Genomic DNA, 15,841 nt, shown 5'->3' on the forward strand with positions numbered 1-15,841 from the left:
GTTCAAAACTCACCTGTAGTCTACAATTTTTAATTTCTATATTTGGTTTGAGTTCATTCTAGAAGTATCCACAAATGTCAAGAATTATTGTACTGGAATGCTCTGTAGCTGTATATATACTGTATGTGCTCTGGCTGGAGGCAGTTCACTCCACACACTTGTATGTGCGAGTGCTGAATAAACCTTTGTTAAGTGAAGTTAGTGTTCATCATTCATCTAATTACAACTTCTTCTATGTGACATTATAATAGGAGTATTTATGAAACAAACATACGAGGTGTGGCTAGAAAAAAAACGGACTAGTACTGGTGAAACAATAAAACGAATGCAGTAAGGCTGAAAGTCGCGTGGCCTGTCACGTGACTCTCGCTCCACCTTCTGCTCGAGTTTCATCTGCCTCCTGCACTCAGTCTGCCCGTGGCGTCTGTTTTAAGTAGTTGACGTTTCGTCTGTGCGTCGGAAAATGTTGAGTGTACAGAAAGAACAGAGTGTTAACATCAAATTTTGTTTCAAACTAGGAAAATCTGCAAGTGAAACATTTGTAATGTTACAACAAGTGTACGGCGATGATTGTTTATTGCGAACACAAGTGTTTGAGTGGTTTAAACGATTTAAAGATGGCCGCGAAGACACCAGTGATGACACTCGCACTGGCAGACCATTGTCAGCAAAAACTGATGCAAACATTGAAAAAATCGGTAAACTTGTTCGACAAGATCACTGCTCTGCTCTGATTGTTAAACGGCAATCTTGTCGAACAAGTTTACCGATTTTTTCAATGTTTGCATCAGTTTTTGCTGACAATGGTCTGCCAGTGCGAGTGTCATTACTGGTGTCTTCGCGGCCATCTTTAAATCATTTAAACCACTCAAACACTTGTGTTCACGATAAACAATCATTGCCATACACTTGTTGTAACATTACAAACGTTTCACTTGCAGATTTTCCTAGATTGAAACAAAATTTGATGTTAACACGCTGTTCTTTCTGTACACTCAACATTTTCCGACGCACAGACAAAACGTCAACTACTTAAAACAGACGCCACGGGCAGACTGAGTGCAGGAGGCAGATGAAACTCGAGCAGTAGGCGGAGCGAGAGTCACGTGACAGGCCACGCGACTTTCAGCCTTATTGCATTCGTTTTATTGTTTCACCAGTATTAGTCCGGTTTCTTCTAGCCCACCTCATATTTCTTGCATTTTTAGGAAACTCATCAAACCATCCTTTTAATTTCTGAGCTGCAACTTTCTTTAGCAATAACAAACAATGAATGAGAAGACAATGGTAGTGTCACATCTAGTGGTTGTGGCCACTGTATTGTTCATTGGGGGTTTACTGAACAAGCTTGAACTGTTGTTAAGAAACTGACTTTGTATCTGGGAGGATGGAGACCTTATTTAGGTTTTCTGCAGCTTCCCTAAATTCCTTCAGGAAATGTTTCCTACTGTGAGGCAACCTTGACTGCCTTCCCCATCCTTTGTCCTTGCTTTACTAGATGAGTTTGTATATAAATACCAATATGTATGAATTAGCCTTTTTGTTGTTATAAAGTAATACTGTGGTACATCCAGTGTTCTTATAAAACTGATCCACATATATATAAATTTGCTCCTCTAACTCCATGCCAGACCATTCCTTAATCAGTATATTGGTCTCATATTCTTACGGTAGAAGCAGCATGGTCTTAGGTCATTTATATAAAAAAGAAATATAAAAGTAGTATATTTCCAAACCTGAGTGTTTTGTTGTGTATTATATTTTAGATTTTTTTCTCCAGAGTTGTATGAATGTGCATGGTGCCATCTTGGTAAGGAAGTTCCACTACCTGTTTTCTGTTCTAAAAATATTAATTTATGTTGTGCCACAAGCATGTGCTTAAGCCCTAAGCCACCAGTGCTCTTAAGAGAATTCCTTGATCTTTAATTTCCATTACTTTATATGACCTAGAGGTATTTTGTGTATCTAACTCAGCTCTTTCATGTTTGCTGTGACTAGAAGTTAATGTAGAGTAGCAAAACAAGCAATTTTAGTGCTTTTGTTTTTATGAGCACACTGCTGGCTACCTGAAAAGCTTTTCCTGATGGTCTTTTATAAAACACTTTTTTGACAATTTTGGCTTTGTAAATGATTTTTAAATTAGTTTGGAGCAGAATACAAACCTTTTAATTGGTTTCCCACTAATATGAGGTGTGATATTAGATATCCCCAGAAATTGAATAATAAATAAATAAAATCCTACACTACTATCCACTTTCTTCTGTATAGGATATTAGTCTCTACATGATAGCAAGAAAAAAAATGGTTGATTCTGTGATTTAAATACTGACTGCAGACTCAACTGGAGGACGTCTTTGAAAACACCTTTTCTTCATTTCCAGTTTAGGTCCTTATATCGCTCTGATTTGAAGCAATCTGGTTTCCTGTTATATTATTGTTATAAACATATTTTTTCATGGAGTAGTGTTTTTTGAATTTTATTAGTGATTCAAAACTGAAGCTTGCAAAGAGTGCCACTTTCCTAGCTCTTAATTTAGTCTTTATTGGCATGATTTCCTGTTACATTCTGTTGGAATAATAATTTCGATGGCATATGACAATAATAAGCTTTCATCTTTCTAAGAACTAAATGTTCACATATGGCAGCCTCCAACTAATAAGCTGATGGCCCTGTGATTCCTTGTAAGTCTATTAGTGAGACCAGAATATAAGAGAGTAAAATTATCATTTTTAAATGAGGTTTGATATTTCAACCTCCAGTATTATTAGTATTTCACACTGCACTGCTAAACAAACTCTTCATGTTTACCTTCCCCACTTGTTTGACATAAAAGAATTCACATTTACCTTTCCCACTTGTTTGACACAAAAGAATAATACCAAAAGCTATAAAATATTAATAAACATCCAGTTTCACTTTTGCACATGATGATCATATTTATTTTCACTTTTCTGGCTACCATTTTTACATTTTCCTTGATTTTGACTGTGTCGAGTTATATAAATTTACAATATATTACTTTTCAGGCAGATATCAGCAAAGCTACTATGCTTTGTGGGCTGATGGAGAGTCTAATTATGTCACCTGGAAGTATTGATAAAACGTCTGATGCTTCTCGAATAAAAAATTTCCTCTGCCAGGCCTATGTGTTTTCATATCTTTGGTCCCTTGGTGGCAACCTCACTGATGCATCCCAAGAAAAATTTGAAATCTTTGTGAAGGAGCAGTTTGATGACCATCCAGATGCACGGTACAATATTTCCTATATTCCAAACTTCAGAACATGAGTAGTTTTATACTTTTGTATATGTGTGGATTCAAAAGAACAAAAGTTTTCATCTATTATTATACAAGAGCAGTGAGTGTAATAGAAAACACCTTGTAGTTGAAAAATATATCAGTGGACCACCCGTAGCAAATGCTCCTTTGTTTTGAACACAGGTGAATGGTATGTAATAATCATTTGTAACTTCATTGAGACTTATTATTATTATGATTATTATTATTATTATTATTTCCTTCTTTAATTTAAATTAAATTTAGTCATGAGATAGAAATACTGTTATATTATGAAATATATTATCTGCTGTTTCTTAATATGACGTAAGATCTACATTCTTTCTAGATACTATTGTGGTATTTTGTTAATTTCATTCTATAATCCTTAATTGATTCCCAATTACAGTTTGCCAGCTGCTGATGATCTGTGGAGTGTGTATGTAAACATTCCACAAAAAAGAATGAGCCTTTGGAGCAGCATAGTGCCGGCTTTTCAATTTGATCGGGAAATGCCTTTTTTTGAAATGTTAGTACCAACTACTGATACTGTCCGTTTTGGTTATGTAACTGAGAGGTTACTTTCTGTCAAGAGGCATGTCTTACTCACAGGAGACACAGGTACTAATTGGTTATGTGTTCTTCAAAATATAGAAGAACACTTTAGTTCTTTCCTCTTGTGCTAATTGCTTATTGATCTCCGTTAAGTAACAAATGATAACATTCACTATCGGAACATTAGGCAGAATTTCTGTTTACTAGATCATTAGGCATAAGCAGACAAAATGGTTACATCAAGACAATCATTTAGGAACCACAAGCTCCTCCATTCTTGAAACTATATGAAAGATTTATAGATGAATGTACAAATTGGAACTGAAGTAAGAAAGGTGAACAAAAGGAAGGATTAATTACCAGAAACAAGAGACACCAACAAAAAAATGTTCCTAACAAACTTGATAAACATCAAAAATTAAACACATAGATTATAAAAGGTAGAATAAAAGGGATAATAAATCAGTCTAAAATAAGGGCAAATGTGGGAGAAGTAAAATAGATGTAGACAACTACATGGTAGTTACAAGTTGAGGTGATTTGATGAAAGAAAATCAGTACACATAATGTGTTGCCCTCATCCAGATGCAATATCTTCTATTTGATGCCACTTCAGCAGCTTGCATTCAGTTTTTATGCATCTATGTTCCAGCAGCTTCTAACTTGGGCCCATTAGGTAATCAAACACAGAATCTCCATGTTAGTAACCATCAGCACTAGCCATTAGCCTATGCATATGGAGTACATGCAGTGCAGTAAGTCCCAGCTGAGAAATTATGAAGGACCTGGTCAGTAGAATATCAAGGAAATCCTGTTCAATAGCATGTGATAAAAACAAAATAAGAAATGTTCCTATCATAGCACAAAAAGAGGTGAATACATCCTGGGCAGATTAGGAATGTAAACAAAGGGAACTAGCTTCAAGAAAGATAAATATGTACCAATGGGTAACTACTTTCTCTCTTCCTAACTACTTACCAATGAGCATGAAAAACTGATTAACCTGTGGCAAGGAAGGAGGATATAGATCTGTTTTCAGATGACTGCAGATTCAAGATATTTTTGGGAGCAGGTAGTGGACTATGTGTTTGTGGTATAGCATTGTTCCTGAGTGACATTTTGATAACATACCAACCGAGAGAGAAAGGAGCACAGATTTTAAACTGTTTAAATCTTTTATGAAATGCTGAGCAATCTACATATTATGCCATATTTTGTTGCAGTACCTTCTCATGATCTTCAAGCAATGATGTTGATGTAATACTGCAGAAGGATGTTAACTGTCATCATTAAAAAAGGAATTTACAAATCCTAAGCAGTGGTCTTTATCAGTGGCATCTGGAGAGCAACAGTCTCAGTTAAAAGGAAATGAAAGTGTGGAATTGGATGGGACAGTAAATTTGAAGGCACAATATAGTCTCATTTCAGTTACTTGCATCATTATCTGTAGTCAAAGTGCAGTGTTACTACAAAACTCCATATTGGCTCAGGAAGAGGAAATAGTAGTATAGATATTGATATTTTTATGTCTTAAGCAGAATGTGCTGTTATCCAGATATCTGCACTACGGACCAATGATTTGTGCCTGCACACACTTTTTTGTCCATGGCAAATGGCTCTCCTGGAATTTTCCTCAATTAGTCACTATAATCACTGCAAGATAATATGCGGTACTCCATTGAAATGCTTGCCTGGATTACTCAAGTGATACCTAAACCCTAACCAGTTTCTCTTCTGATTTTCTGCTTTCCATGGTTTTCTGTTTACAAACGTAGATTACAGTAGGAACAAAATTTCTAGAAATTCTGCAGGCCCATACATTTTCAAGCAGCACCAGGAACTCCACAGAAAATACAAGGTCATTCAATAAGTAGTGCTACACTTTTTTCTCACAACATAATGATTTTATGTGTAATTTAAATGCACCATATTGTTTTCCAAATCTTTGGCTATAAAACTATTTTTTTCAGTGTAATTTCCATTCATCTCTATGACCTTATACCACATTAATGTGAGAGCCTGTATGCCATCATGCTACCACTCTACCAATCTGTGTCTCAGCCAATTTCATGTTAATCACATTGCTGTAGTGCTGCCTATGAAATCCATGCTTCTGTGGACCAAAGTGATGGAAGTCAGAATGTGTGAGGTCCAGGCTGTAGGTGGATGAGGAAGAACAGTCCACTGAAGTTTTGTGATCTCCTCTTGGATGCCCAGACTAGGATGTGATATTGCATTATCATGGAGAAGGAGCACACCATTTTTATTTTTGTGACCGTATACAAGCTGTAATTATTTCTTCAGTTTCCTAAGAATTTCAGAACACGCAATGGAACTGACCATTTGACCATGAGAGAAAAAAATAGCCTCTTCTGAGTCCCAAAAGCTTATTACACAGATTAACCCCTTCATCTTGGATGATTGTAGTCATGATCTGATCAGCTGATGATACTATTCTGAACTTCTTTGAAAGAGATGTGCGGGCCACTCTGTGGATTTGTTTAATAAGGAATCATCAATGTCAGCTGGACGCATTCCTCTACTCCTTTCAGCCATCTGTCTCTTGGTCTTCCTCTTGGTCTCTTTCTTTCCAGTTTCATCTCGTGTATCCTCTTGGGTATCCTCTTCTCCTCCATTCTCCTAACGTGTCCATACCATCTCAGCCTTGATTTCTCTATCTCCTCCTGTAATGGTTCCACCTTCATTAACTCTCTGTTCCTCTCATTTCTTAACCTGTCTAACTTTGTCACTCCAATACTGTTTCTCAAGAATTTCATCTCACTAGCTTGTACTTTGCTTTTCTCTCTTCCTTTCATAACTCTGGTTTCTGGTGCATATGTGAGGATCAGGAAATAGTATGACTGGTATATACCTTTTTACTGATTTGGGGTACATCCTTGCTCCACATCAGGCTTCTGACAGTCTTCCAAAATGCTTCTGCTTTTCTCCCCAGCTCATTTATTTCTCTGTCGCTTTTTCCATCTTTGAAACTCTCCACTGTCCTCAATCGTTCCCCACCAACTGTTATTCCCGTTGTTCCTCTCTCCTTCTTTCTTGTTGTGATAATCCTCTCACTCTTACTTATACTAAATTTCATCCCATATTCTTGTACTGTTCATTCTCATATGTCCAACTGCTCTTGTACTTCCTCCTCCTTATTCCCCCAAATGATCAGATCATCTGCAAACACCATAGCTTTCATCTTCCTTTCACCATATTACAACTTTTAATTAACACCATATTGGGTGGGTGGAATTATATATGTGTTTAGCACACCAGTTCAAAGGAGTGAAGGACATTGAGATTGATGGAAAAAAACAAATCAGGTACTTAAAATAATTGATAGTTTTGTTTTCAATTTTCTGTCAGCATAAATATAGTCATACCTCCCTATGATATCTTTGCCACGTGGGGACAGCACGAATATTTATTTATTGTATGGGCCATTTAAAGAACTTACACAACTGCCCCTCATCCCGCACTGTATATTGGTTTCATCCATTTCACTGGATGTCAGTATAAAGTGGTGGTGCCATTACACTATTTGCATCTGTTTTTACTTTAAACTCTTGGCCTGTCAGGGTACTGAGATCTTTATTGCCAAGTTTTCCTCATTTACTCCCAGACTGTGTCATTAGATAACACATATATCTAATTTTCTTTAATTTACACTTTACAAATTATTACTACTGCTATTTACAAAATTTTTAAAAGGGTTACATTGACAGGTGTATTTGAATTCAGAGACTGTAGTCTGATTATTGGGATCTGCTATTGCGGCATTGTCCAGTGAACACACATAATGTGACATATGCTGCACAAGCACCTGAGTTTGTTAAAGCTGTCGTTAAGTTTAGCTGTCCATGAGTGTGCTACAACTTCACTTTTTTACCCAAAGTCAATAAAAGTATTCATCCCAAGGCTACAACATGATGTGCTGAGATTGTGTATAGTGGAACCATTGATGCTGTGGTGAGGAAGTTCATCATTTACAGTCCAGGCATTTGTTCCTTCCATAATCCACATTTTTCAGTGGTTGGACAAGGCTCCCAAAGACACACGAATGGGTTCAAGGTAAGTTCCAATGCTTTTAATGTTTTACATACCCTCTCTGTGGTAGAATTTCTTGTCAATACCCAAGAACACTGAGGATAAAAATGTTTGTTACTCCCCATCAGTGGCACACATTTTTTAATGGAATAATCACAAAGTTATGGGTTTCAAACCTTCACAATATGTTTGTAGCACATTTACAGTTATTAGTTCATACATGCAGTCCTAGAAAACATATTCAGCTTTACTTTGCATCGTGGTTTTTACATTTCATCATTCCTACAATAACCTAAGCATTTACATTTTAAAATACACTGACATCCCTGGTTTGCATATTTCTTAGTCTGTACATATACATTTTCATATGGTGTTTGCTTTTTTTTCACATAAATATTGTACAAAAATTTACATGAACACTATGCATGAATTATACTTTGAATACAGTTAATATTATATACATTCTTGTGATTTTGTGTCACATAATATCTTTCAGTTTTTACATTATCATTTTTATCACATTTTGCTCTTGGGAATTACCATTTTGAATGTTCATTTGTGAACAGTCTGATATTCAGTGTCATCTTACTTGTACATTAGACAGGTTGTCATGTTTTTCAGTCTCATTTTCCAGTATTGACAAAATACTTCTATGCAACATCGCATGATATGCGTAAGTTTTGTGTTCGTACACCACACCTGACTCAAGTATCCATTGTTACAAATAAAATAAAATAAATTTCATGTGACTAGGGCCTCCCGTCAAGAAGACCATTCTTTGGGTGCAAGTCTTTTGATTTGGCACCACTGAGGCGACTTGCACGTCGATGGGGATGAAATGATGATGATTAGGACAATACAACACCCAGTCTCAGAGCAGAGAAAATCTCCGACCCAGCCGGGATTCGAACCCAGCCGCTTAGGACTGACATTCTGTCACGCTGACCACTCAGCTACCTGAGGTGGACATTGTTACAGATGTGGAGGAAGGAGAGCTTCATAACTTGAAATTGCAAGAAGCCTAAATAACTTCGCTTAGCTATGCCTCTGACAAGTTCATTAGGTTGTATCTACTCATCTAAATTAGATGTTAAGGGCAGGAGAAGCATTCATTTTTGTTCTACCACTGCAATCCTTTGTTCATCATGAACTATTGAGTACATTATTTCATGACACTCTACTCATGTTAAAGCACATTTTTTTCTGTTTACAATCTACTGGTACATTCTCACAGTACAGTATTGTCTTATACAAGTGCCATCATCAACTGTAAACAGTGTACTTCAGTCTCAGTGACTTATAATTCCTTTTGCTACATGCTATCATTCTTATCTATTCTGTTGTGCATGAGTATGTATCAGCAAGAATTGTGCCAATGAACAAGTGTAAAACAATGTTGACAGTATGTCATCTCCCATGTACACTTATGTACATGTTTAGTGCATAAATTCATGTAAATCTTTGTGTGGGTAGAGCCCTGTATCCTTACCGCTGTTTAAGTATGCTAACTTATAGGCTTCTGTGTGAGGAATTTTTGGTATAACAAATGGCCCTGTGTACAGCAGTGACCACTTGTGATTCAACTTGCTACTTTCTTGAATTTGGATGGGTCCTAAGGAGTACTTGTTGTCCTTTAATGTTGTCAAAATCAGTTTGGCATTACTTGGTACATAACCAGGAGTGGTTATTCTGTAGAAAATTCAATAGAGCATCACTATTTAAAAGCTGCTGTGCTATAAATTTTCTGAAGAAAGATACTAATTCAAGCTATCCCTTCAACTGTTTCTTATTTTGAGGTAAAGGGCAGTTTCTGCTAGCATTGAGCTTCTTAGGGTCTGGAAATATGCCTTGAGGTGATATTATGAGTCCAAATAATTTAGTCCTTTCATTACCAAAATGTGACATCATTAAGTTGGCTGACTCCATGTTCTGAAAACCTGTACATGACTTGAGCGAAGAGCCTTAAGTGTTCTGACCATGTGTAGGTAGCAATCAATAAATCATCAACATACGCAGTGACCCTACTTAACAATTCGCATCCTAAGACTCAGTTCAAAGCAGAAATAAACACACCTGCACTTACGTTTACACCAAAAGAAAAAACACAGAACTCATAGATTCTGCCATCACGTACAAAGGCAGTATTCTTAAGGCTATCTTTATGTAGTCCAATTTGCCAGTATGAGGCTTAGAGAGCTATTATGGTGAGGTAATTAACATTATGAAATGTTAGAAGTTGTTCTTCCAGATTGTCAGGTCATGTTCTGCAAGGCACAGTAATCTTATTTATGTCTCGTGCATCGAGTATGAGGTGGACACTACCATCTGATTTACTAATGGCCAAAATGGGTCTACAGTATGGAGATAAGGATGGTTGTATTATTTCCAAATTTAAGATGCTATTGATCTCTTTCCTGGCAGCCTCCTTCTTGGCTCATAGAATGTAATAAGACAAAAAGCAGAAGGTTTTGTGTGGGTACCTCTATTTTGTATTTGTATCTTCTGATTATGCCAGGGCATCATTCAAAAGTATGAGCATAACATATTAAAAGCTCCTGCAGTTCCTTGTATATTTACAAACATGACAGTAGGATAGAAGAACTGAATTCAAAATCAGTAGTATGCTTTGGTTTGTTTCTCTGGCGTTTGACTTGACTGGATTTGCTGAATATTGTTTGTTGTTCACAACAAAGTGACACTTCCCCTTACCAATGTCAATTTGTGCTTGGTGCTTCGTAAAGGTGCCCATGGCGATCAGGTAATTTACTATTAGCCTTTCACCCTGTGTGTAACCTACCACAAAGCGTATCTTCTGTGGGAAAATGTTCTAGATGCCTCTTATGAACATGACTGTGGAAAAAAAGTCAGAAACTTATCATGTCATAATAAGCTTTCATCCATGAGAAAAGTAGAAAGGTGTACAGCTCTGTCTGCTGCTGATGTGGCATTGTTTCAATGTATCACATCATATCCCAAATACCTCTGCATGACAGGGACAGAAGTTGGCAGTGCCTGCTACATGATATAGTTGAAAACTATTTCACCTGACAGGTTAGGATTCAAGTGCAAATAGATGTTCAGATTATATATCCTGTCTGTTGACACCTGATAGCTTGGGGCTGAATGTTCCCTTTCCTTTTCAATGGTACTAATGATGTTAGTCCATGATTTTTCCTCCACTGCTTTGAACCGTTGATCCATTTCAGCTCTGAGTTCCTTGATCACATCTACATAACATTTGTGTTCCTGGACTATCTTCTGTGCCAGGATGCTGCCTTGGTCCAGCACACCAGCATTGACATTGTCCTTTATTTCCTTAATGTCTTTATCTATCCTTTCTTGCTCATTTCTCATGAACTGAGTATTTCAACTTTGCTACCTAGATGCAGTGACAGATCTTGCACCTGTCCAGGTAGACCTTTATACTCAGTTTGCAGCCCATCAGTGGTACCTACAAGTGTATTTATATTCTGGCACAACTGTTGCTTCTCCTGTTGCATTTTTGTCTGGGTCTCAGATACCTCCTTCACCTTTTCCACAAACCGTTTTTGTGTCTCACCTGCTGATGACACTTCTTGGCTTAAATTATTTATATCTTGTCATAAATCAGTGAGCAATTATGTTTTTAGGTCTTTCCACATACTTAACAATTTTATCCAGTAATTTGTTTCAAATATCAGCTGCAAATCCTTTGCCAAGTCATTCAACTGTGGTGTTATGCTGGATTTGAAAGTATCAAGAGTTTCATTTTTCTGTTCAAATAATTTCTTTTGTGTATCTGTCTGTTATTTTGAAACATCATTAAGTTTTCTGGCAGGTAAAGAATAATTTCAAATATACATGCTGTGTGTGTTACATTTCCCAAGGGGAAAAAATATTCCCTGGAGAAAATTATGACCCTGTCTCATTTACTGTCATCATTGTATCAATTTGAGTAATAATGTTACTTACATCTGTGTCCATATTAATTGAAAAATTAATTGGTCGTCATCACAGTGACCAAAATTTTCAGTTTCAATTTCATTTGTTGACATATCTATGTCAGCAACATCTTGTGGCTATCTGGCAATGGACTGGCAACAATGGGCCAATTGTGCATACTCATTTTTTGATAATTTTTAAAAAAATGACAAAATAATTGAATACTTTTGAAAATGAAATATTCTGTATGCAATAGTGATGATACCACTATGAAACCTATTCAGTTGGTCCTCACTAACATATTTCAAAATACATTGCCAGTAAAACTCAGTTGTATACGGACAATTTCTCTCCCTAAAATTAATTTTCTTTCCAAGTGTCTATGTATTTTGTGAGAATTCTGCAGTTTGGGAATTGGGTTATGGAAGGTACTATGATCACTATTGGCAAAGATACTTCTAAATACAGTCATGCACTCAATGTATCATGAATTTTCCTACCTTTTTTGTCGGCTTTTTCACTCCTTCCAGCATTAATTCTCCAATTGATTATATTTACTCTTTTGCACATTATGTGATTTCCATCCTTATTATGAAAGCATAGTAATCCCATTCATGAAACAGAGAAACACAACAATTAATTTAATGGAAAATGTACAAAATTATATAATTTTTTTTTAAATTATTAAAAGCTGCCCTTGTATAGGTCACCAGATATAATGGTTGGGGAGAGATATAGTGTGAATTATTGAGAGGTGAAGTAATTATCATGTAGCAACATTAGAAATTATATGCCTAGAAGCTCATACAGGTATGGACATGTGTGTTTTAAGAAATGTTTTGGAAGTTCTGGAACATTAATAAATTGATAATTCCTTATAGTTTTGGTGTGCAGCTAGGTATTTACCTTGTCTCCCCAATGATGCACAACAATGCCGGTGTGGCTGTGATGGCTATTCTCTTTTCATGTTGGGTTCATCTCCAAAGAGAAAAAAAAAGTCCATCTATAAACACAAGTCCTCGCTGCATTGCGAAGTGGAGAATAGGACATAACTAAGTACAAGAACAAGAACTTGTAACTTCTGCATATTATAACTTTAAATTAACACCCTACTGGGAAAGCACAATTACATACTTCTTTATTGTGCCACCTCAAAGGATAAGCAGACAGCGAGATCGGTGAAGAAAAAAAAGTGGTATATAAAATAATTGATAGCTTTTTTTTTTCAATTTTCTGTCAGTGTATATATAATCGTGCCTCCGTACGATAGCTTTGCCACACAGGGATGGCATGAATATTTATTTATGTGTGTAAGCCATTTAAAGAACCTACACAAATACATAGACAGAGCTATCACGGTGAACCACATTCTCTTCTATGGCAAGTAGCAATTCATAAATGATCAGAGAGAGAAGACCCATGCTTCTTATTGCCAGAGTCTTTTACTGAACAGACACATTCATCTCTATAAAGTGTGTGTGCTCATTACCTGTTCATCAAAGTTTTGATTAATTTGCTGTGAATATTAATGGCTGACAGATGGGCACACAGAATACTTCAGACCGTGCATACTTCCCATGAGACAGCATTAATGATATTCTTGAACATTATCCCATAATGGGGTGAATTCTGGTTTGGTTCTTTTGAAAATAACAGAGCTTATTTCCTTCCCTGTCTTTGTCCAAATCAAGCTGGTGTGCCAGATCTCGTGATCCCTTAGTCAATGGAACAAACCCTGGTCTACGTTCATTTTTACAACAAATTTCCAACAGAGAAAGCCCTACTATGCTTGAAAAAAGCAGTTTATGGAGAAGAAGTATTTTATTTATTTCATTTTAATATTTCTTGTGCAGGTTCAATAGATACAGTATGTTGAGCTAAATTATTAGTTTATCTATTTACGCTAGTGTAATAAGATTGCTTAAAAATTTAGTGCAAGTTTACACAGTTTTTCTGTGCAGCTCTGCAAATTATTGCGTTATTTATAGCTTATTATCCATATGAATACCCACTTAAGTAAAGTGTTACATTCTTTTTGTCCTAATAATGTCAACTTATAGGAACTCAAGCTACAATTGTTTCACTTGAAAAGGAAGATATGAGTTTGTGGTTATACTGGTCAGACTATTTACTGAAAGCTGGTTAACGACTATTCAGTTATTGTCTGAGTTACATTAATTATAGTAATTGAATTTCCAGTTTTTTTTTTTTTTTTTTTTTTTTTTTTTTTTTTTTTTTTTTTTTTTTTTTTACACTCACTTATTTGTTGAAAGGTGTTGGGAAATCTGTCATTGCTAAAGAGGTTCTGAACAAATTGTTAGCACAAGGAGATCATATTACTGTGGCACTGAATTTTTCTGCCCAGACAAGCAGTAGTCGCACACAAGAAATATTTGAAGCTAAGTTGGAGCGAAGAAAAAAAACTGTGCTGGGCCCTCCACTTGGCAAAAAACTTGTTTTCTTTGTGGATGATGTCAACATGCCAAAGCTGGACACCTATGGTGCCCAGCCTCCAATTGAATTATTAAGGTAAATTTTATCCTAATAAATACTTTACAGCATGAATTTCATTAATATATTGTAACTGTTTTATTTAAAATGAGTTACATGTATTTTCTAAAGTTATATCTGAAACATTATGATTGAATCTTGTATCATTAATAGATGAACAACATTGAAAATATCTATAATAAACTCTTTATGTCCCTTTACCTCATCCTTTTTTTCCCCAAGAAATGCAGCTACAATTTCTCAAATGTCATCTAGTGTCTTCCGAAACAACAGTGCAGGCGCATTAATTTAATCATCCCCTGCAGTGAATGAAGAACTGTCACAGATGAACTGACATTTACCTCAAAGTGTGGTCATAGAGAGACTTTTAAGAGACCATTAAAGTTGCAAATTAAATGATCTCCAAGGTATAGAATCTTACAATAAGGCACCATGATGATTCTGTGATAGTTTTGATTTGAACAATGACAGTGGAAAAATGAGGGGTGCACTAACAGCAGTTCTGTTGAATTCCATATAGATACAATCAAATATAAAATTAAGGGTCACAATTAAAACATGGGAAGCTGGATGATTTCATGTTATGAGTATCGTCAGAAGTACATAGAACTGAAAACTTTGTGCCTGAAAGATGGTAAGATATGAAAGACACTAAAGTATATTTGTTGCAGAAATATATTAGAGGATTAATAAATAAAATCAGTTAACTTCTGATCTGTTCAAATGAAATCTCTATCTCTTTCTGAGCCTTGTCCCGCGGCTACGCAGGGTCGGCCATGGTTAATCGGCTGTGGATTGTTAAGTTTTTAAGGGGTGGCCGGATGCCCTTCCGGTCGCCAACTGCCAACCCCCCCCTCCCCCCACCCCTGAAGGAATTAGTGTACCCCTGCTGTCTGCATCTAGTATAAGCCATGGAATAGTGCGAATGTGTGCAAATGTCTGCAAGTCATGCAACTGAGACAAAATGTGGGGACCAACCCGGTATTCACCGAGGATGTGGAAAACTGCGTAAAAACCACAGCCAGGCTGGCTGGCACACCAGCCCTTCATCATTAATCTGCCAGGCGGATTCAATCTGGGGCCAACGCACCTACCCGAGTCCAGGAGCAGCACGTTAGTGCTCTCGGCTACCCTGGCGGGTATCTGTTCAAATGAAATATGATATGCTAATCACTTACATGTGCATACACTACTCTGCAAAAACGAAAGAGACATGTAATATATTAACTACTTGGTGGTAATGAATGAAAGTGTGGGAGCATTTTGCCAGAGGTCTTCCAGTCATGCACAGAAAGCTGGACATCACATATCGTGAGGTCAGCATGAATCTAGCAAAAAATGGGGCTAGTCTCACAACATAAGGCAGCTGAAGGAATGACAAGAAAAGACATTATGTGTTGGTCAGCTAGTGGTTACAGTGCACTGTGGTGTTGTTCTTTATTACATCATGGCCCTGAGGCAATATTTGGGTGATTTCACATAGGGAAGAATTATAGGGAAACTGAAAGATGACAAAGTGTGCCAAGT

General features: G+C 36.6%; 1 protein-coding gene across 1 annotated transcript in view; it reads left to right on the top strand.

Moving 5' to 3' along the window:
• The window catches only part of LOC126188640 (dynein axonemal heavy chain 6), a 1,044,937-nt gene that overhangs the window by 462,436 nt on the left and 566,660 nt on the right, over positions 1 to 15,841 (top strand). The window contains exons 75-77 of the mRNA XM_049930241.1: positions 3,028 to 3,251; positions 3,687 to 3,898; positions 14,077 to 14,332. Coding sequence (XP_049786198.1) covers positions 3,028 to 3,251; positions 3,687 to 3,898; positions 14,077 to 14,332 — 692 coding nt within the window. The remainder of the gene's footprint in view (positions 1 to 3,027; positions 3,252 to 3,686; positions 3,899 to 14,076; positions 14,333 to 15,841) is intronic.

This window comes from Schistocerca cancellata, chromosome 5 (genome assembly GCF_023864275.1).
Source record: "Schistocerca cancellata isolate TAMUIC-IGC-003103 chromosome 5, iqSchCanc2.1, whole genome shotgun sequence".
Lineage (NCBI taxonomy): Eukaryota > Metazoa > Arthropoda > Insecta > Orthoptera > Acrididae > Schistocerca > Schistocerca cancellata.